Source organism: Micromys minutus (assembly GCF_963924665.1).
Source record: "Micromys minutus genome assembly, chromosome: 11".
Lineage (NCBI taxonomy): Eukaryota > Metazoa > Chordata > Mammalia > Rodentia > Muridae > Micromys > Micromys minutus.
Genome location: NC_137980.1, coordinates 27,271,191 through 27,292,575, shown reverse-complemented (window position 1 = coordinate 27,292,575; position 21,385 = coordinate 27,271,191). Strand labels below are relative to the sequence as shown.

Below are 21,385 nucleotides of genomic sequence, written 5' to 3'. Positions count from 1 at the left end.
CATATATTTTCAAAAACCAATGTCAGTAATTCTGTACATGATCCTGGGTAAACCAACTAACAAAATTAAGACTAATCAAAACATCATTTCTTTCATTTTAAAAATGTGTGTATATGTTTGTGTATGATGTATGAATGCATTTGTGTATGTGGAGACACACTGTTTATGAATGGTGCCTATATGGAACAATGATACCTTGGGTATCAAGCCATACCTTCTCAAAGCTTGGTGTTAAGTGAAATAGAAAGATCCTGTGTTGAAACCCGTTTGCTTTTGCATGATTCCCCAAACTGCAAGTTAATACGTGGTCCAACATTTCATACACCTAGATATAAAGTCCTTCATTGATGAGGACACAGGGGTGCATCTTAGGCTGCTTCCTTCACGTAGGCTCTGTTGCTCATGTCCCATGTACTGTAATGTGATTACTGGGATGTTCACTTTACTGGGCCACATTTCTTCATGCTCATCTATCAGATCCTAGTGGTTAAGTTTATTTTCACAATATAGAACCTTCAAATGCCCCAGGTGTTCCCAGATAAAACCACTGCAATAAAGATGATCTTGGAAATAAATGTCAAACAATGGTAATAGTCAATATTGTTAGCCTTAGCTCTGTTTCTAAGTACCCGGTGCTGATAGCTAATTGATCCTGGGTAAAGGTTCTTTTTTTGTCTTTTTTAAAGAATTGGGTGTTTCTTGTGAAACTTCCCTATTTCTTCAGAACATATATAACAAACCTCTTGTGTTGTATAATACCTCTAACTGGATGTGTACATCTAATTTCATTTTGTCTTACTGAATTCTGGGCACCCAGCAAACATAGCATAGGTTGTGGTAGAAAGAAGTCACCTGCGGAAAAGTAATTGTGTTAAAAATTTTGGGTTCAAGAACTCTTGTGTTCACTGTAGGGAATTGAGTGCTTAATTAAAAGTTGTATTTTCTGTCTCAAAAACAACCTCTCAGGATCATCTGCTTTACCATATTCATTGGATTCATTGGGTTCAATCATGGCTTCATTATTGCTTTATGGCTTTAGAGGCAGTAGGATTTCCAGCCTTATCAAATATGTATTCCTAATCATTTTTAGAAGAGCAGCTAGTATTCACTTGAGCCCTATTTAAAATACTTATTTATTTATTTACTGGTAATAAGAACTGACTAAACTGATAGAAAGGAATTATTTGTCCCGCTGGCTGTGAACAGCATTTCCTTCAGAATTGTTGATGTGGTAGATTATGGCATGCTGCCCAGAACTCTGATGGGCTTGTACTGATTTTATAATCTAAGAAACTGTTACTACAAAGTGTAGACGGTCCTTAGTAGTGCTGTGTTGTCTGGGAAGAAGATTATATGTAACATATATTAGGCTGCTTACATTTCCTTTCTCTTTCTTGTTCTTTCATCAGGTATTCTTTTAATTGTACAGGATAGTGGGTTTTGTGAGGACATCATGTTTGTAAATAGTTCCTGAATATATATTCGTCCATTACCTCCTCCTCATCACCTTTTCCACCCAAGTTTCCTCTTCTACTTTAATTCTTGAGTTTCCACAAATAAAACATGAGATACTTGTGTTTTTTGAGTCTGGCTTATTTCCCTTAACATGATGATCTCTAGTTTTCTTTTCCTGAAAACAACATACCATTGTTTTTTAAACAAACTGAAATTATTTTTCTTTTGTGTGTATGAGTGAATGTTAGGCCTACATATGTATCCATGCACCATGAACATGCCGTGCCTGCAGTGTCCAGAAGAGGGTGTCAGATCTGCTGGAGCCAGAGACAGAATTGTGAGCCTCTGTGGGTGCCAAATATTGAACCTGGGTCCTCTGGTAAGAGCAGCCAATGCTCCTAGCCACTGAGCTCTCTGTCCAGCCTCAGTTTTTTGTTTTGTTTTGATTTATAAAAAATAAAAAATATTTGTGACATTTACGTTTCTATTTATTCTTGATGGATGAGATGGAACCTCAGTGTAGTTTTGCATTGTGTTGCTCTGGTGACTAAAGCTGTTGCATATTAGTCGTTTGTAATATGTTGACATTGTTTTGTGTATGTGCTTGTATATGTGCCATATACATATGTATGTATAGCCATACACAAGCCTCAGCTGTTTACACACAAAGGACAGAGGACAACCTATGAATTCCCCTACTCGGTGGGTTCTGGGGATCAAACTCAGATTGTTAGGCTTGGCAGCAAGCGCCCCTACCCATCTTGCTGGTTTTCCTATGAGAAATTTTTGGTTTTTTTTTTTTTTTTTTTTTTTTTGCCCTTTTATTGGCAGCCTGATTCATGGTCTGTTTTGGTTTTTTTTTTTTTTTTTTTTTTTTTTTTTTTTGCTTGTTTTTAATAGAATCTAGATATTAACCTTTTTTTAAGCTTTTACTTTTTTACTTCTTAAAGTGTGTATGAATAATTTGCCTGTGTGCATGTATGGGTAATACGTGTACCTTTTGGATACACTGGAACTGAGATTATAGATCATTGTGAACAACCACGTGGGATCTTTGCAAGAGCAATGTATATTTTCATCCTTTGAGCCATCTCTCCACCTCCTAATCTTTTCTCTCCTTTTGTCATGGTCTCTGCACTGTCATGGTTCCCTTTGCTGTTCAGGAGCTGCTAAAGGTCATTCGATATCATTTGTTGGTTCTTATGGCTGTTATCTGTGTTCCTGGATCCTTTTCAGGAAGCCTTTGTGCAAGTGCTCCTAACTGCTGAGCTATCTCTTTAGGGATTTCATGCCTGTACTCACGAAGAAAATCAACCTATAGTTTTTTCCTTACTGTATTCTTATACAGTTTGGAATGGAAGTAACATTGCAGTTCTGACAGGGCAAGGATCAAAGTCTGGCTTTCTTACAAAATGGTTCTACAAGAAACACGGGACCAGATATAACTGAAAATATTCCAAACATAAATACACAACTGAGACCCCAAACTGCCCTTTAGTATGCTTTGTACTGTAGGATATAAAACTAGCTCCCTCTTCAGAATGTTGCAGTGACTACCACGACAATCACAGCCTCTCCTGATTCAGTATCCTACTATTTTCTGGTTGTACCGAAAGAAAGAAAGGAAAAAAAAAAAAAAAAAAAAAACCAAGCAAATGATTTTTAACTTCTTAAAAAAAATTATACTTAAAAAAAATGGGATGAGGTGGGGGATTCCCTTACCTTTTAGAAATGTTTCTAGAGCTACTAAAAACCATGGATTTACAAGATAGTTGACAAAAATATTCCTCTGGATTGTACAAGAAGAAGGGCAAGGACACTGACAGACATGATGAATGCTTAGTTGAACTTGGCTTCTTTCTCTTCTTCAGAGGCTAGACTCTGGTCTTCCATCTCACCATTTCTGCAGGCAGATCTGTAATTTGCTGGTCAGCCACTTCAGCCTATTTGACCCTCGATCCCCTCTTTCCTTTTATATGCACTTTTTGTCTGCTGCTTTATCCTTTCCCTCAGCCTTTTTTGACTTCACATCCACCTTGGCAGGGACAGGTTTGGGGTGCTTGGGCTCCGCCTTTAACACTCCATCCATGCTAATCTTCCTCTTGGGCATCGTGGCAGTGCTGGGTGGGAGTCATGTGTGACACTGGATCTGTCACTGAGCTGTACTGCCTAGCCACCACCACATGAACTGCTGGGACCCCCTTCTTTTAACTTTTAAGGACTATTTTTGTTGGGTATAATAATCTTCATTGAGGATGGGATATTTTTGTTGGGTATAATAATCTTAGTTGACAGTTACTTCAGTTCAAGGCATAAAATATGTTGGTCTGTGTTCTTCTGGACTTCATGTTTCTACTGTTGATAGTTTTTGTGTGTAACTTGACAGATCCCTACTGTCTCATAATTTTTATTTATTCTTTGGTCTTGGTGGCATTTTCATCTATAATACCATTGCTAAATGCTTGCTGTACTTTAATGCCCATTTCTTTTCCTAGATTTGGAGAATTTTATGCTAGTTTCTATTATTAGGTTTTCTATGCTTTTAGTTTCTATCTTAGTTCTTTCTTTTATAACACAAAGTTGTAAATTTAGTTTCTTAGAAGTGTTTGGCTTGGGGACTGGAGAGATGGCCCAGAAGTTAGGGACACTGACTGCTTCTCCAGTGGTCTGGAATTCAATTCCCAACAATCACATGGAAGTTCACCATCTGTAATGGGGTCAGATTCCCTTTTCCGGTGTGTCTGAAGATAGCTGTGGTATATTTATATACATAGAATAAATATATAATTCATTAAAAATATATACTTTTTAGTTTTGTTTGTTATTTGTTCTTGAGACAGGGTCTCTGTTATCTCAGGTTTTGTTTTGTTTTGTTGGTTGGTTGGTTGGTTTTTTAAGACAGGGGTTCTCTGTGTAGCCCTCGCTATCCTGGAACTCACTTTGTAGACCAGGCTGGCCTTGGAGCTCACAGAGTCTACATGCCTCTGGAGGCATGTTGTCACCACTGACCAGCTATTATCTCAGTCTTTGCCTCAACTTGTTACATAACTAAGGATGAGCTTAAGTTCTGATGTTTCATATCACATGCCCTATTGCAGGCACACTAGGTCTGGTTTCTATGTGGATCAAATTCAGGACATGTACAAGACAAGCACTCTACTACCTAAGCCACACTCCCAGTACCGTCCGGAGGGCCCAAGTGCTAGTACGGATGTGCTTGCTTTGGTGGGTGTGTCTTAATGTTGTTGCTCAGCTTTGTCTTCACTTCCTGGACTCTTCTACCATCTGCGTCCATCTTGTAGGTGATTGCTTTCCACTGTTGATTTGATACATTGAACTTTTTATTTACATATTTTTATAAACGTTTTATTGTTGTTGATTCTTTTAGTTCATTTTTTTTCTTTTTCTAAAAGTCTTCAATTGACAAAAATCAATTGACAAAAACCTTATTGTTTTGAATTACCTATTTCTTTTTTAAATGAATGACCTCACATCTGTGTGGGCCATTAAGAATTTTAAAAACTAGATAGTTTTAGATTCTTTGGAATTTACACAATTTGTTTGTTTTGGACTTCTTGTGTTTCTGATTTTGTATTTGTGTTGTTGAGTTAAGAGTTGACTTCTGAGGTTGTTCTTAGTTAAAGCCTTTCTTGAGCACTAATTCTCCTTTGCTGGCTGGAGAGAATTAAAGCAATAGCAAACAAAGCAAACACCACCTTTGTCATATGTCATATACCATATACCAAGAGCATAAATGAAATAAGTTTTTTTTTTTTTTTACTTATGAGAAGAGAGTACCATCAGGAAATAACGGCAGTCACTTACATATCCCTGTAGACACTCACCTACGTGTCCTTCACAGTGTCTAATACCGTGTCTCAAGGTGATACTTGAAACACTGAACTTCACACTTTTCCTAACTAATTCTTCCCTTCATTTGTTGGCTGTCTTAGAAGTTTCCACAGCACTTTATGCTCAGATTGGATGACCAGGTGAGGTAGTTATTAAAAAATCTTAAATCTTTTTTTCCTAGTAAAGATGTAAACTAAATAAAATCCATTGTGTTATCTTAATGGTACTATTTTGAAAATCAAATATTTTTGTGGTTTGAAATTTTAGCTACAAGGATGCCTAGAAACTTTATACTGAAAAAAAAACCAAACATATTACTTTAAATAAAATTTAATAGATGGTTAATATAGTTCAGAACTCACTGGGTCAACATCAGACTAAGCACCAGAAAAGTTTTCTTGCATGAAAAGTTATCTTTTGTTTTTAAAATGTTTTCTATATAAGGAATAAGTTAAGTTTTGAAAGCCAGTTTCTTTAAAAGTGTGCTTGTGTGTGTGTGTGTGTGCGCGCACACACACACACACACACACACACCCCAAATACATTACCATTGAAATGGTGTGCCAAAGTTAAGATCATAGGCAATTTTGTATAACATTACTTCTCTTCATCTTTATTTCTCAAAGGTGGTTTCTCTGCCTCTGTATGAAAGCTCAGGTCCGTCTTCTCTCCTTACTCTTTGATAGCAGATATAATTACAGTTACTTAAGTTAAAAGACATCGTCCCTAATTAAAAGTGCCTCCTCGGCATGTCATGGGTCAACACTTCAATCTCGCACCGCGGGCTTGAACTTCTCTCCCTAGTTAGGTGCCAGTGCTGGCAGCGGCTGTAGTCCCCACTGGTCACTGGTTGCTCTGCCTGTCCTCATCCCACTTGAAAGTGGGGATGGAGAGAGAAAAGCAGGCAGTCTCCCCGATTCCTTGGTTCTGAACTGGGTAGGTGGTGAGGGGTGACCCATGCTGTTTCAAATGCCTTTTAAGAGTCTTTCACTGGAAGGACACTGCCTGTGACAATCCAGAAAGGACACCTCTCCCTCCAGCTAGCCAGTCTTCTGACCCTGCAGGGCTTCAGCCTGCCTCTTTCTCAGGTCACTCTGTAGTAGCAACTGTGGTCCCTGTTCTTCCTCCTCTTCTCCCTTTATTCCTCTCCTTGTTCTTACCCAGTTTTGGTTCTTCTCTGCATGCTTATGTTAGTACTTTGAGTAAGTACTTGACCCTTAACCCAGTGCCCGGGGAAGGAACCTGTTTTATTAACAACTTTAAAAAAAGATTTATTTATTTTTATTTCTATGAGTACACTGCAGCTATCTTCAGACACACACCAGAAGAGGGCATGGGATCTTGTTCATGGTTGTGAGCCACCATGTGGTTGCTGGGAATTGAACTCAGGACCTCTGGAAGAACAGTCAGTGCTCTTAACCACTGAGCCATCTCTCCAGTCCATTAAACAAACTTTTTGACATGAAATTCACAGACCATGTGAGTCACCTATGTAGTATGTCCCCCTAAGCGGCTTTAGTTCCCTTAGGAACTATGGTACAACTACAGAGTTGTGCCACCATCACTGCCTACATTCTGGGGCACTCACCCTCCAGGAAGGGTTTCCAGTAAGTCCCCTGTGCTAATGCCCTGCCTTTCACCTACCCCATCCATAGAACCGTGACCCTGCTTTGATACCACGTGCCCCCTCCCTCTTGGGGACCTCAGGGTGATAACCACTATCTTTGTCAGATACTGATCTAGCTCCGGAGAACTCATCAAGCACTTCAAGTGGTCCAAGTGAAACCTCTTTCACTCCCTTCAGGTTGAAAGGAAGGCCTCATCCCACACCCCTTCGGCTCTAGGAGATACATGAAAACCAGCACAACTCTCTTCAAAGAATCTCTGCTTGTGCAATGTCTTTATGCAGGGTGTGTAGGCTCAGGAGTCATCTAACCGGTTCTCAGACACTTTGGAAACTCGCTACAGGGCATTCCCTCTCACAAGCCATGCTAGCATCTGATTGCTAATGGGATCTTGATGCCTCAGTTGAGACATCAGTTTATTAAAACATTTCGTGAGGATGATAATAACTCACATATCTCTTAGCAATCCATCTCCTGTTCTAATGATATGCTGCTGTTATAATGGAGTAGACAGAAACCTAGAAACAGCGACTGAGTAAACAGCCTCATTTCTTATACAAGCTGAATAAATCTTCAGCTTTCCCAGCAGACCCTTCTATCTTCCCTTTTAGTTTCCACATTAGAACAAAGATACACAGCTGAGAAGACAGTGCTGGCCTCACTTGTAACCAGAGTTGCTTTTCTTCAGACTGGATTATAAATATAAATTTTTAAATATTTTTGAGGTCTCCTGAGTTCTCTACCCTCCACATTAGCACACTTGTTTGGCTCATGTTTAAGCGCCAGTGTTGGTGAGACTTTCCATGTGTAGCTTTTTGACATTTATGAAAGACACAATCTCACACAGACTCCCTTTTCCTCTCTGTCTCTGGCCTGTCACCACCTCTTCCACGATGGTCCCTGAGCCCTACTCTTGTATAGGTGTCGTGTTAGATGTATCATTTGGGACTGACTCCACCGCCTTGCATTTGGTCAGTTGTGGTTGAATGTAATGATGTCTGTTTGATGAAGGGCGAAGACTGCACTTATCTGTGGGTACAGGGACAGATCTTTATAGATTGTTGTTAGGATTATGTTAGTTTAGTAAACTAGAGGCTATAAATTCTCTAGTACCCATGACTGCACTAGCACTTAGTTGGCTAGGTTTCCAGTACCAGGCACGTTTTCCTTCTTGTTGAATGTGCCTTAAGTTTAATCACAGAGTTGGTGTTACCTGTGAGGTATGTGTGCTCCTGCTGCATGCACCCCTAGGCTGTCATGCCATGCTGTTGTAGATCATGGGCATCAGAGCTTGGTAGGACTGTTGGTTGCTTCCCTCCTTTGGAAGCTTGCATTGCACCTTCTGGCATCACGAGAGTTAGTTCTCAGGGTGGAGGCATTCATATCAGATCCACCTCAGGGTCTCTGGGCCTTGTATCCAAAGCGCACAGTGTCTTCAACAAGAGTGACTTGACTTCCACTTCTGAGAGGAAACCAATGGCAATTGCAATAAGCTGTGTTTCAGGATCCTCTTGGACAACCCTGTCCAACAACTCAAAAAAGGACTTCATGCCTGTTTGGTGTTAGTTTTTTTTTTTTTTTTTCTTTTTTTTCTTTTTGCTAGATGAAGTGTGGCTTTTGTGGGGAGCGTTGTCAGACCAGATGGAAGAGTTTTATTTAAGCTATTTTAAGCTATATATGTATATTTGTCTACCAACTTACATGCATTGTAGATAGTTTTAGGTAGATTAGTAATAGCGTGATACCTTGCAGCCTTTTCAGACATCCTTACTGTTCTTTGACCCTTTTCCTTCTGCATTTAACTTCCCTTCCCCAATGAAAGCCTCTCCTCTGTTTTTTCTGTTGGCTCCTTCAGGCCACATAAGTGTTTTCTTGATGGGTGGGTAAAACGTTGCCTGTCTAAACCAGATGTCTTCATTGGGCTAATTTTTAAAGATGTAATGAGTACGGTTAAGATGATTACAATGCTTAATACAGGCAGTTTCCTCCAGTCCGTTTTCATGCCCAGTGGCTTCTGTCTGCCAACCAATACCCTCCTATAGTGCTATCATGGTTTAGTGGATTCGGGGAAGCACGTGTCTTAGCTGTTACTGTAAAGGATCCATTTCTCTGAGATATATCTGCTCAGGAATATACATATGGGAGGATTTTCCTCTTCCCAAATTAAAGTAGAATTATTAATCCCAGTAGAAAATCTTAAACTTTTCAATATACCACCCATAGAAACACTAGGAAAACTGATGAAAGTATAGCCTTGGCCTTAGAAAAACTTGTCTTTTGTTAATTCAGTTTCTGTAAGATGTTAAACTACAGAACAGTCTCAGGTCTACGCACTTTTCTTGTTATAGATACCCAAAGGGGCATCACCACCGTCATCATTCCCAGGCCACAGATGGGACTCAGGTGCTGAGGGAAATGACTTTCCTAGGAGCAGGTGGGGAATTGGCAGCCCTGCTTAGTCTAGGGATAGCTGACTCCCTTTTGTAAAATACTCTGTGATAACACATGTCAGTGATTAAAGGAAGCAGTTAATGAGCTCAAGCAATGGGTTTTTCTTGTCCCTAGATTCCTCTTGTGTAGCTGTGGGGTCTTCTCTCCGCTCCTCTCTGTTTGAGATGGGAAGGACAGAGCTTGTCCGAGCGCTGGAAAGCCGGGCGACTTCCTCTGTACCCTGTGCTTTCCTCCTCCCCTCACAAAGTACTCGCTGGTGCTTTTCCCAAGAGCCTTTGCGGTTAACACTGTTAAGCAGACACCAAGATGTTGGTCTAAGGGGCATTTGTCCACTTCCTTCACTTTTTCCAGTTTAAAACTGTAGGGTTATGTTTAGATTTAAGGCCACACTGAGAAATTAGGTAGATGGGAGTATGTAGCTTGCCCCATATAGAGCTTTTACTGATAAATGCATAGTTAAGATGCTCATGAATAAATCTTCCCTTACTTTTATTTCCTAGGTAATATGCATGTGTCACTAGCAGAGGCCCTGGAGGTTCGGGGTGGACCTCTGCAGGAGGAGGAAATATGGGCTGTATTAAATCAAAGTGCTGAAAGCCTGCAAGAAGTATTCAGAAGAGGTAAGTCAGTTTTTAAATTTGCATGTTAAGTAGCTTGAAAACAGTAAATTAGATTTGTTTCAGTATTCCTTGTTTTGATTGAGTATAGAAAAAAATGCCGTACCATGTTTCTCAGGGCACAATGCGTTATGCCTATTACTATACCTGTCACTGGAAACAAAGTGATTCTCAAAAGCACTTGGTATTCAGTGGGAGCTTATGTTTCAGTGTATAGAGTAACTGTCAATTAAGTACTGATATAATACTAAACAAATATAACTGTGGCAAGGGCCGTGAGGGCAGGGCCTTCAGTGACTGAGGTCACAGCAGGAGGATTTGACTTATTGTAGAGAGGAAAGGAAAGGCTTCCATGCACTAAGTTTCCCCAGAGCTCATGCTTGAGAGGAGTCCTTGCGAGAGAGAGTAAAGAGAGCTTTCCTGCCGGAGAGAGAGCAGGCACATTCCTCTTGTTGGACACTGGGCAATGCAGACTGCATAAATGGTTCTGTGCTTCCCTCATGGGTGGTTGCATGGCCCAGAAGGCCACCTTGCATCTGGGAGCTCGAAGTTAGCCTTCAGTTGTCTAAACTATTTGCTGAGATTACCACCTATGTGGACAAGGAACTTTGTCGCATGGAAGAACCAGTCTTTAAAATTTGGTTGAATAAAAAAAAAAAACAGGCACAGTAAACATGACAGGCATAATAGACATGACAGAAATAGGTGACTTTGAGGGGAATAACAGTCTTCAAACGGTAGAACCGGTTAGGACCGGTAGAGTCTCAGTGGAGCCTTGTTGGTATGCAAATGCCCGGTCCCTCTCCACAGACCCGCTAAAGAGTCTCAGGGCAGCCCAGGAGTTTGCGCGTCCATAAGCCGTTGAGAACACTGACGCGTGCTGCGGTCGTGAACCGTCTTAGGTTAGAATTGCTAACTGCCATGGGAACCTCTCAGGAAGACACAGGGACGAGGACAGGCTGGAGGAAAGTCTAGAGTGGATGAGCAGAATGTTTGGAGACAAGGGCTGAAGCTTTCCTGATGATGTTGATGGTTTTCAGTCTAGGGAGGAAGAACTTGAACAAAAAGTACCTGGGCACAGCTATCGCCGCCTGTCATTCAGGGGCTTGGAGTACTGTCCTGAAATGCATAAAGGTCTTTGCTTACAGCCAGGCTTAGTCTAAATAGCAGAACCCTTTTTACCTAAAATCAGCAACAAAACCCATTTTAGATCAACACTGTTGTTTCTCTTGCTTATCTTTACTTTTTTTTTAGAAAGCCCATAATTATAGGCAATCCAGAGTGTAGAACTTGCAGCCATACTTCAGAGGTATCTTACTCAATTAGCAGTTAACAACAGTCAGTTAATGTTAGGAAACCTCTCCTTGTGAGGTGCTGTGGGAGGGGCCAGAGAATGGAAGGTGGCCTTGCTACCCTTCGGGCATTGATTCGAATCGGACAGATGCATGTGAGAAGCTTATGGCTTCCACACAGGCTGCCAGAGAAATGACAGACAGTGCACACTACAGATGCTCAGGAAGGGAGAGATAGGAGCTCTTTATTACACCAACTGGTCATGACTCACAGAATGGGAAGCCTCTTGCCCACTCTAAGTACCCTGGGGGGTTTTCCTTCTTTCAAATTTCATAATGCTGTTAGAGATTGAAAGCTTGTATTCACAGCCCTCGTCATGGAGCAGTGATCGTTGCATAATATATTGGCATTTTACAATAAGGATATACTAGATGTGTTGTAAAATTTACTGTGAGGCAGCCATGCCTCATATACCAATTGGAGTCGCTAACTGGACGGCCCTCAGTGTAAGTTGCAGAATAATAGCAGTAATAGGGACAAATTAAGTTTGGCCTTGTTGACAGTCGGGAAATTACCAGCGATCATTGTTGCCGTTTGGGAATTTCCACTTGCTAGAAGGAGTCCAGTATTTGACCCACACTGTCTTCACATTTGGTAATGCAGCGCCATTTTCTCACAAGCTTTCCTCCTGACCCCATACACCAAGCTGAAGGGAAATGATTGCTGTCTGGTTACCTCTGGATGGACTGCGTTTGATGCTTTAGATATATGTGTGACTGACCCTGGGAGTGAGCAGGAGGAGCAGCTGCAACAAATGTCTGCCATTAGTTTTTTTTTTTTTTTTTTTTTTTTTTTTCTTTTTTCTGAAATGTCTTCCCATCTGGGCCATCTTCATCTCTTTGTGTCCTTGTATAAACCTTTCTCTGGCTCTTGGTGGTAGCTTTCCCCCTGTCACCTTGAGCCTGTTGCTAAATATTGTTGTTAAAGCCAAGACCTTTGTTGAAATTATTCATTGGATAATGATGCCGAGGCACTGTCTTGCTGAAAGATATCATCTTCAAAGGCAAATAGGGAATTGTTAGCATTCACTTCTGACACATGGCGTGGTGGTGGTCTGCTCTCCTTTAGTTCTGTTTTCCCACCTCACGTTGTGTGCATACCCTCTGTGTGATTACTGATAAAGTTTCAAGGATTGCTTGTGGTGCCCATACAACCCAGCTTTGTAATTACTCTGTGGCAATTTGAGAAAAGCCAAGTTCTTCCAGCCTCGAAGCTATAACTCAGGGTTGTTAATGATTGGTTTTAAATTGGTTTGTAATCTTCTTACTTTGGATATGTGAACTGTAATAATTCTTCAGGACAGTGAATGACATTAACAGCCTGTAACCTTCCTTTGCGCTCAGTCCTGATCTGGTCTGACCATTGCTCCCTTGTGACCCTTTTCTTAGCCATTTGCTATAGTGTGTTTCTTCTTCCATCTTTATGTGGTCTGTACTATAACTGTGATTTTTTTTTTAAAGATAAGTAGCAGGGAATATAGTTTTACATTTTTGCCTAGATGAGTAGTTGTTATTCTTTAACTTGAATGTGATAATTGAATTTTCTGGAGGAATTTCATCTCGGGTCACAGCACATTGTATCTTCCTAATTATCTGTGCCTCTTGGTCTGTCTTATTCAGCTCATTGGCAAGCAGAACTCTATGTTCAGGGAACATAATATATACATATATTTATTTAAAACCTCAATTTCTCCTCCACACTGATATACAAAATAAAAGTATCTTTACATAGTACCAATGAGCAGCTAGAAATTTTCAGTTACCATTTTATAGAAATGTAACAATTAAGATAAAATCTAAAATATGAAAAATGAGAAATAAATCTGAGGAAAAATAAGACTTTAGTAATGAAGTTAGAGGCCAGAGTAAACAGAGGTGTGCCTGGTTCCTGGGTGAGAAGGTGCTTTACTGAAAGGCCAGTGGATTTCTCTGGATTGATAGTGGATGTAGTCACAACAGGCTGTGGTTTTGTACAAAGTGGGAGTATCCCAAAACCCATACAGTAACTCACTGTGCTTAAAACCAGCCAAAGCATCCTTGAAAAGAAACAAATGTTGAAGATCGCAAGTCAATCAGTCAACATAACAGAGTCCAAAAATAAATCCTCATTGATAGTGAACTTGAACTTGGCTTTGGGACTTTTTCAAAGCCTTTATAGTAAAATATAAGAAGGTCTCTTAGACTGAAAATTTTCAAGAAAATAGTTCAGCTTTCAAAAGACCAGGCCCTATCACTCCCTGTTTATCTGCCACCATAACTGAGTAGCTCGAGAGGACTCAGCAGTTGTCTTTGACATGCTATATCTTGCCTCGCATTTGTAAGACCAGAATTAACAGGTCCTTCAAGTTAAATGTGTTTGAACTAGATGAAATTGCCCTATTTGTTCCCTGGAAACAAACCATAAAACATGAAATTAAATTTAATATTTGACATTCTGAAAATAAATAGGGTAGGTTGCCTGACAAGTGTACAAAGCTCTTGTGCAGAGCAGGCCTAATCCTGCAAGCACGCCAGCCCGTGTATCCTCACGTTACTTTGACTTTATGCCTTCTAACTAGGCAGTTAATAAATGTTGAGAGCTTACAGGATGCTGTTTGCAAGTCCCATCCCTGATGAGAAATGCAATATCAACTACTGGGCTTGTTTCTGCTTTTACACTTGGGAGGATTTTAAAAAGTTGCTATAATTTGTATAGTAAATAGTATTGCTCTTAATTGTAACAACTAGAAAGGAACAATTTAGATCTCATCTCTCATCTGAACTTATTTTTTATACCATGATTTAATCATAATTTAGTAAAGTAGTTAGTTTCTTTCTGACTTGCCATAGTTCCTGTTCTTGTCTTATGTGTAGCTTTATACACTGCAGCAAAAGCACATAAGCACATAAGCATTATGGAGGCACATAAAGCCACATGTACTCTATCCTGTGATGAATTTGTCAATGGAATAAGGTTAGGAACAAAAAGCAAGTTGGTTGAGCAGTGGGACCATCTTTCATAACAATGATATCCTGCACATACATAGCAGTGGTTCCCACTTGTGTTGGGACTAGGTCGGTGTAAACAGGTGGAATCCTGTGTGGTGGCCTGTACCCCTTCTCCTGAATTTTCAAGAAAGCTCTTTGTGCTCAGAAACACAAGCCTGTGGGTTTTGTTTTTAAATGTGATTGTTATTTTATTAAATGCAACTTGAAAACTATATTCCAGTAATCCATGTAAAGAGTGACACGAAGCGGAAACATAGGAATGTTCTGCTCTATCCTCCTATGCACTAGTGAATGGTTTTCATCATCACACGAAAACGTGGCTTCTTTGGAGACTAAGGTAGAGAGAGAGACAACGATCAAGTGCACACACAGTAACTTAGGTGAACTGATGTCTACTCCCCCCCACCCCAAAAAAATCTTTCTTATTGGATATATTTTATTTACATTTCAAATATTATCCCCTTTTCTGGCTTCCCCTTCATAAACCCCCTATTCCATACCCCCCTCCCTCTGCTTTTATGGGGGTGTCTCCCTACCCACCCTCCCCCTCCTGCCTCCCCACCCTGACATTCCCCTACACTGGAGTACCCCCAAAGGCCTCTCTTCCCATTGTTTTTTTTTTTTTAAGTGACCTAAATCAGACATTTTATAAGTATGTTTGAGTCACAATTGAACACCAAGCATACCAAATGGTAGCATGTGACACAGGCACAGTGTCACTTGGTGTTTTGGTATTGAAGTTCAAAGGAGCCAAAGTATTCTTTATGGTGAAATTAACCCCCCCACTCCCACCTTGTGACCTGAAAAGTCCAAACTGAGGAGTTACAGGCCTCACAGAGCATAGATGCAGGACATCACAGCAGGGATGCAGGACATCACAGCAGGGATGCAGGACATCACAGCAGGGATGCAGGACATCACAGCAGGGATGCAGGACATCACAGCAGGGATGCAGGACATCACAGCAGGGATGCAGGACATCACAGCAGGGATGCAGGACATCACAGCAGGGATGCAGGACATCACAGCAGGGATCATCACAGCAGGGATGCAGGACATCACAGCAGGGATGCAGGACATCACAGCAGGGATGCAGGACATCACAGCAGGGATGCAGGACATCACAGCAGGGATGCAGGACATCACAGCAGGGATGCAGGACATCACAGCAGGGATGCAGGTCATCACAGCAGGGATGCAGGACATCACAGCAGGGATGCAGGACATCACAGCAGGGATGCAGGACATCACAGCAGGGATGCAGGTCATCACAGCAGGGATGCAGGACATCACAGCAGGGATACAGGACAACTTTAAAAGCTTGTTGCTTTTGGAATAAAACTGAAACTGAAGACAGATTGGTTTCTGTCAAGTGCAACCTGCTATTCACATGTGTGAGTCCGACCCCATGAATTCAGACAACCTTGGATTGAAAGCATGACTAGGTTGGTGGTGTGTCTACACTGAACAGAGGGTGTATCTTGTCATGATTCCTTGAACGATGCAATATAGCAGCTGTTTATAGAGCATTCAGTATTGCAAGTCATTATAAAGAAGTGCATAGCTTATATGTAAATAGCATGGCATTTTATGTATAGGATTTCAGTAGTCCCAGATTTTGGTGTTCATAGAGGGTTCTGTAATCAATCACCCAGGGATACTGACAGACATTTTTAATATATAATGATGTTGTACCTGATGGTTATAGAATATAATGTCTATCCGTAACCAGTTAATACTGTAGAAGACATGTGTGGACTAGAGTTGCAAAGTATTTCATTCATAACTTGTCATGAGTTTTGGGGGTGTAATTTTATTAATCATGAAGATTGTTGGTGTCATAGTTTGATTTCTGTGGTTGATAAACCCCATGACCAAAAGTAGCCTGAGGAAGAAGGCAGTTTATTCCATCCCACAGTTTGAGGTAATTGTCTGTCACTGAGGGTGTCAGGGCAGGAACAGCAGCCCAAGGAGACAGCACCACAGAGAAACACTGCTTACTGGTTTCTCTCTGAGGTTTACTCAGCCTGCCTTCTTACCTGACCCAGGATCACCTGCCCCAGGGGTGGGCCCACATTTCAGGCAAGAAGTGCTCCACCAGCTTGCCTACAACAGTTACTCTTTAGGAGATTTTTTTTTTTTTTCAGTTGCAGTTCTCTCTTCCCAGATGATCCCAACTAATGTCAAGTGGAAAAACAAAACAAAGCAAAAAAACTAACCAGGACAACTGGGAAGCTAAAGGAAAATTAGAGAGGAATGTCTTATGTCAAATCCCAGAAACATTCTTGGGAACGTGATGGCAAGTGAGAGGGAAAGAGAACCTCTTCTTAGGCTGTTTTAGTTAGGCGGCCAAGGAAGAAAGCAAATCCTGAGACCGACTTCCTGCTATCCCTGCCCAGACATTTAGGCCCCATTTTAAAACAATAATAACTCAGATCTCACTACTTCTACATTATCAAGTTGCATGATTCTGGCCCCCGGAAGAATTGTGTAAATACTTGAACACAAACTACCAGATGCCTAATTGATCAGGAGCCATACCAAGGTTACAGTGGTTGTGGCTTAGGCTGCAATTTGCTTGTTTGATGGGAACAAAGAGAAGGGAAGGGGAAGGGGAAAGGGAAAGGAGATGGATGATTACTGCCATTGTTAGGAAATAAAATCTTTTAACTGGGCACCAGCCTTTAATCCCAGCACTTGGAAGACAGAGGCAGGCAGATCTCTGAGTTTAAGGCCAGCCTGGTCTACAGCGTAAGCTCCAGGACAACTAGGACTACAAGAGAGACCTTGTCTGGAAAAACCAAAGAACAAGACAAACAAACAAACAAAAAAAAATGTTTTATCCTACTCTAGTGAAAAAAGAAAAAAAAAAAAACACAAAGTAGATCTATCGGATTAGAGCAACAATTTTCTGTAATTTTTGTTACCAGACTTTTACACCTTCTAAGTAAAACAAATTCCAGACCCAATACCATGGCGATTTATATACAAATAAATATTTTCACAAACTAAACTATATTATAGTTCAAGCTAATTGCTAGGTAAAGTAAAACATCAATTTGGCAAGCAGTATAATTAGCTGCTCATATACTAATTGGCTTGATTGTCAAGCCTTAAATCAAGTGCTCTAACTTGAGGACTTTGTAACTAGGAATGCTGTGCCTTAAGTAGACTACTGAGAGAAGAGACACTCTCCAAGGAATTTAGTTTTAATTAAAGAACAAATTCACTGGGGCTGGAGAGATGGCTCAGTGGTTAAGAGCACTGACTGCTCTTCCAGAGGTCCTGAGTTCAATTCCCAGCGACCACATGGTGGCTCACAACCATCTGTAATGGGATCTGATGCCCTCTTCTGGTGTGTCTGAAGACAGTGATGGTGTACTCATATAGATAAAATAAATCTTTTTTAAAAAAAATTAACCTATTATGGAACTAATTTTTTAAATTGTATTTCTAATATGACTTGTAGGTAAAAGACACACACACACACACACACACACACACACACACACACACACACACACACACACACACAGCAAACTCAGAACTATTCCCAGAACTGAGAACACAGTAGAGTGAGTGAGATCTGGTTTTGTAACTGCAGGACTTGTCTGTGGGGCATTTGCTCAGGGGGAAAACAAAGAGAACCATCTGACTGGGACTGAACTCGAGGTGTGCTGTGCACACTGTCTGCCTTGAGGAGAGGTTCTATGGTAATGAGGGAACTGTTGCCTTTCCCCAGTATTCCTCATGGCAGCTTTAGGGGCTCAGGGCCACAGCTGTGAGGTCTGAACATCATGCGAGGACTTGGAGGTGACTTCTGCTTCAATCTGACTCTTGACTAGGTTGTACTATATAGGAAGTATGCACTATGCTAATGCAGGTGGAACTTTAGAAGGATAAAAAGAAGCGGGGGGGTTTCCCTGGTGTTTTGTACACTCGTGGATAAGCTTGTGGATTTAGGTGGTATCTTTGATCTGAGACCAACTACAGCATGTGTAAGTGCTGCAGACTCCTAGGCTTATGGAAGCTTATAGGAGATGCTTTATAGTGACTATCTCAGTGCACTTAAATGACATCAGATATCTTCTAGGAGGTCACTATTACGAGTATATTTTGTTGCAGGTACAGAGAGTATACTGATTCTAATGCACTTATGAAAAGAACTGAATATTTAGATGATTCTGTATTATGAGTAACTTTATCAAATTCTTCAGAGGTTTGGACAGTATCCTCTGCATAGACTTTTGTCAACTACCCCAGTAGAACACAGAACCAAGAGGTCTGTAAGTTCTCTACTTGAACTACTTGAACTCAAGCAGGAGCTTGTACATGAAATGACTTTATTCTAAACTTCTAAATAGTCTCTTGCTTTTGATGACTGTTCACTTGTAAACACGTTTTTAACCCAGTTATGATCATTTACCTTATTTATTTATTTATTTATTTATTTATTTATTTATTCATTCATTCATTCATTCATTCATTCATTCATTCATTTATTTATTTATTTATTTATTTATTTATTTATTTATTTATTTATGGAGACAGGAGTCTTGCTATGTAACCCAAGATGTCTTTAAACTCCTCAATAGCCCAGGTTGCCTTTGTGCTCATAACCTGCCTGCCCTCCAGCCTCAGCATCCTGAGTGCTTAGATCATAATCTCACAGTCTAAGGTGGACTCTAAAGGAAGTGGTAGGACCCACGAAGAAAGAATGGCTGTTAAGTCGTGCATGGATTTTTAGTTTGAGAGAACACTGAACCTGGCTTGAAGTTGTTTCTTTACATATCAAGTTTCTGTGTGTTTCTAACTTCACCCCTAGCCTGAGACTCTGACCAGCAGTTCCTCCCATGGAATGTTAGTGAAGTCTCCAGAAAGAACCACGTTGACTGCCGGAATTGGTTCATATCAGGTTTACTTTTTTCATAATAATAGTGTTCTTGGAGTGTGGTCAGAGCACAGCTGAAGCCTAGGTCTGAGCACTCACTAAGCTTCTGGAACAGAGTTTCTGAAATACCCTTTTGCCAACATTCTTTGTAGGATTTTGAAAACATTTGCTTTCAGACCCTTCGGTTTAGTTGTCAGGAAGTGGGAATTAAAGACTAATTCTAGCCGCAACTCTTAAATCCCCTCACTTGTAGGTTTGCATAAGCCTTCATAATTATTTAAAAATATATTCTGTGGTTTGACTACATTACCTCAAGAATCCAGAACTTAAATGTCATGTATATGTTTTGGAAATTGAAAGCAATGCATTTCATGGTTACAATTGCTCTAGATTTATTACATGGTACTTTAAAACCACTTTGAAAACATTTGTGGCATTTCTCCGTGTTTTTTGGAAGAGAAAAATCATCCCCCCCCCCTTTATAATTTGATTTTTCTGCATTCAGTTACCATGTCTCTGCCAAAAGTCTTGCTATTCCCTCTGCAGACTTAATTTCCTGACTGCCTTTGAGTTAGCTCTTTCTCTCTGGAAGCCAACCGTCAGCCATATCCAAGTGGCCATTTTCCTTTTAAAGGGCCACATGTAGTTAAGAAAAAAACATATTGTCTGTATTATGGTTGATCAATATATCTATATATATCTAAAATCCACAGAAGGATCTTTTGTATTATCTGTTTCTCAGATGCTCTATGCCTTCTGTCTTCTGTTTGTTTATGTGTCTGTTGTCTCCCTGGTAGTACTTTGGAGTCTAGTACTAAATGAGCTGCATTGCTGATCATATTATATTAAAGTATTAGGCTTAAGGTCACTAATACATATTATCTATTTTATAAACATATGTAAATAGCAATTGTATAAGGCAGAAGCTAAAATACTTATTTTTTCTCACAGTAATAGTTGTAGTGGCCTTGGCTATACTGACAAATATCATTCAGAGTGATAAGGAATAAAGATTTAAAAAAATCATTGTGTTATGTATTTAGTTAGCTTTTACTTAATGTATGTGGACACGTGCATGCCGAGGAACAGGTGTGGAGGTCAGAGCATTCGGCGGTCTCTTCTCTCTTTCCACCATGGCAGCTTGTTCCCTGAGTGGGTGATCTGAAGAGAATTACTTAGACAGCTTTAATAGTGTCTCCAGCATCTCAAGGTTTCAAGTAACATCTCGGCCTTGTTGGAATGGTCTTCTAGCTGGGGTGTGTACTGACTGTTCACACCAAAGAGACCACTTTTAACAACAACAGCAACAGCAAAAGATGTGTACAGCGGCTTGTACCTATTTTTTATTTTTAAATTACATTTTATTTATTTGTGTGTTTATATGTATATAGAGCCTGCATGTATTTATTTGTGTGTTTACATGTATGTAGAGCCTGCATGTATTTATTTGTGTGTTTATATGTATGTAGAGCCTGCATGTATTTATTTGTGTGTTTACATGTATGTAGAGCCGCAGCCCCTGTTTGGCGGGCAGAGGATAACTTACAGGATTTGATTCTCTCCTTCCACCAGGTGGCACCTCTTTTTGTCAGGCTTGGCAGCAAGTGTCTTTACTCAGTGAGTTGTCTCACTAGCCTTCATTTTCGTTTATCTATATGTAAATATTTGTGAAAGGCAGTAATAAATGCAGATTCCCCTGTCCTTAGGGACCTTTGAAACATGGAAGCTTGAGACCCTGAGTTTAGGTCCCCAGCACCCCCCTGAGAGAACAGGCATGCAGCATGTATGTGTAATCCCAGCGCCTCAGAGCGTCCAGGGCTGAACTGGTCAGCTGGCCTCAGTCCCCCGATGTGACATCCAGACAGGCAATAGGAAGGACGGGAACTCTGGAGTTGTATATGTATAAACAGTGTCTGGAAACTGTCATTTCCACTGAGTACTCGAAAGAGTTCATGATGGGGAAGTCCTGAGCCTCCTCCATTTCTCTCTCTGTATCAGTATAAAACCAGGGTTAACTTGTATGAACAATTCCTAAAACCTGCCTTCCAGATGTTAAATGATGAAACCACATAAAGGCATGACTGTGAACAGTAACTGTGGCTATCCATAGGTGATATCTGTATGTAGGTGATATCCAGTCACATACCACATTAG

The 21,385-nt window shown here is 40.5% G+C and overlaps 1 protein-coding gene across 1 annotated transcript in view; it reads left to right on the top strand.

The window, feature by feature from the left end:
- Positions 1–9,888: 9,888 nt before the first annotated feature.
- Positions 9,889–21,385, top strand: part of PTPN13 (protein tyrosine phosphatase non-receptor type 13) — a gene marked incomplete at its 5' end in the record, with an annotated part of 122,866 nt that continues 111,369 nt past the window's right edge. Inside the window, one exon of the mRNA XM_080925731.1 lies at positions 9,889–10,003. Coding sequence (XP_080781857.1) covers positions 9,889–10,003 — 115 coding nt within the window. The remainder of the gene's footprint in view (positions 10,004–21,385) is intronic.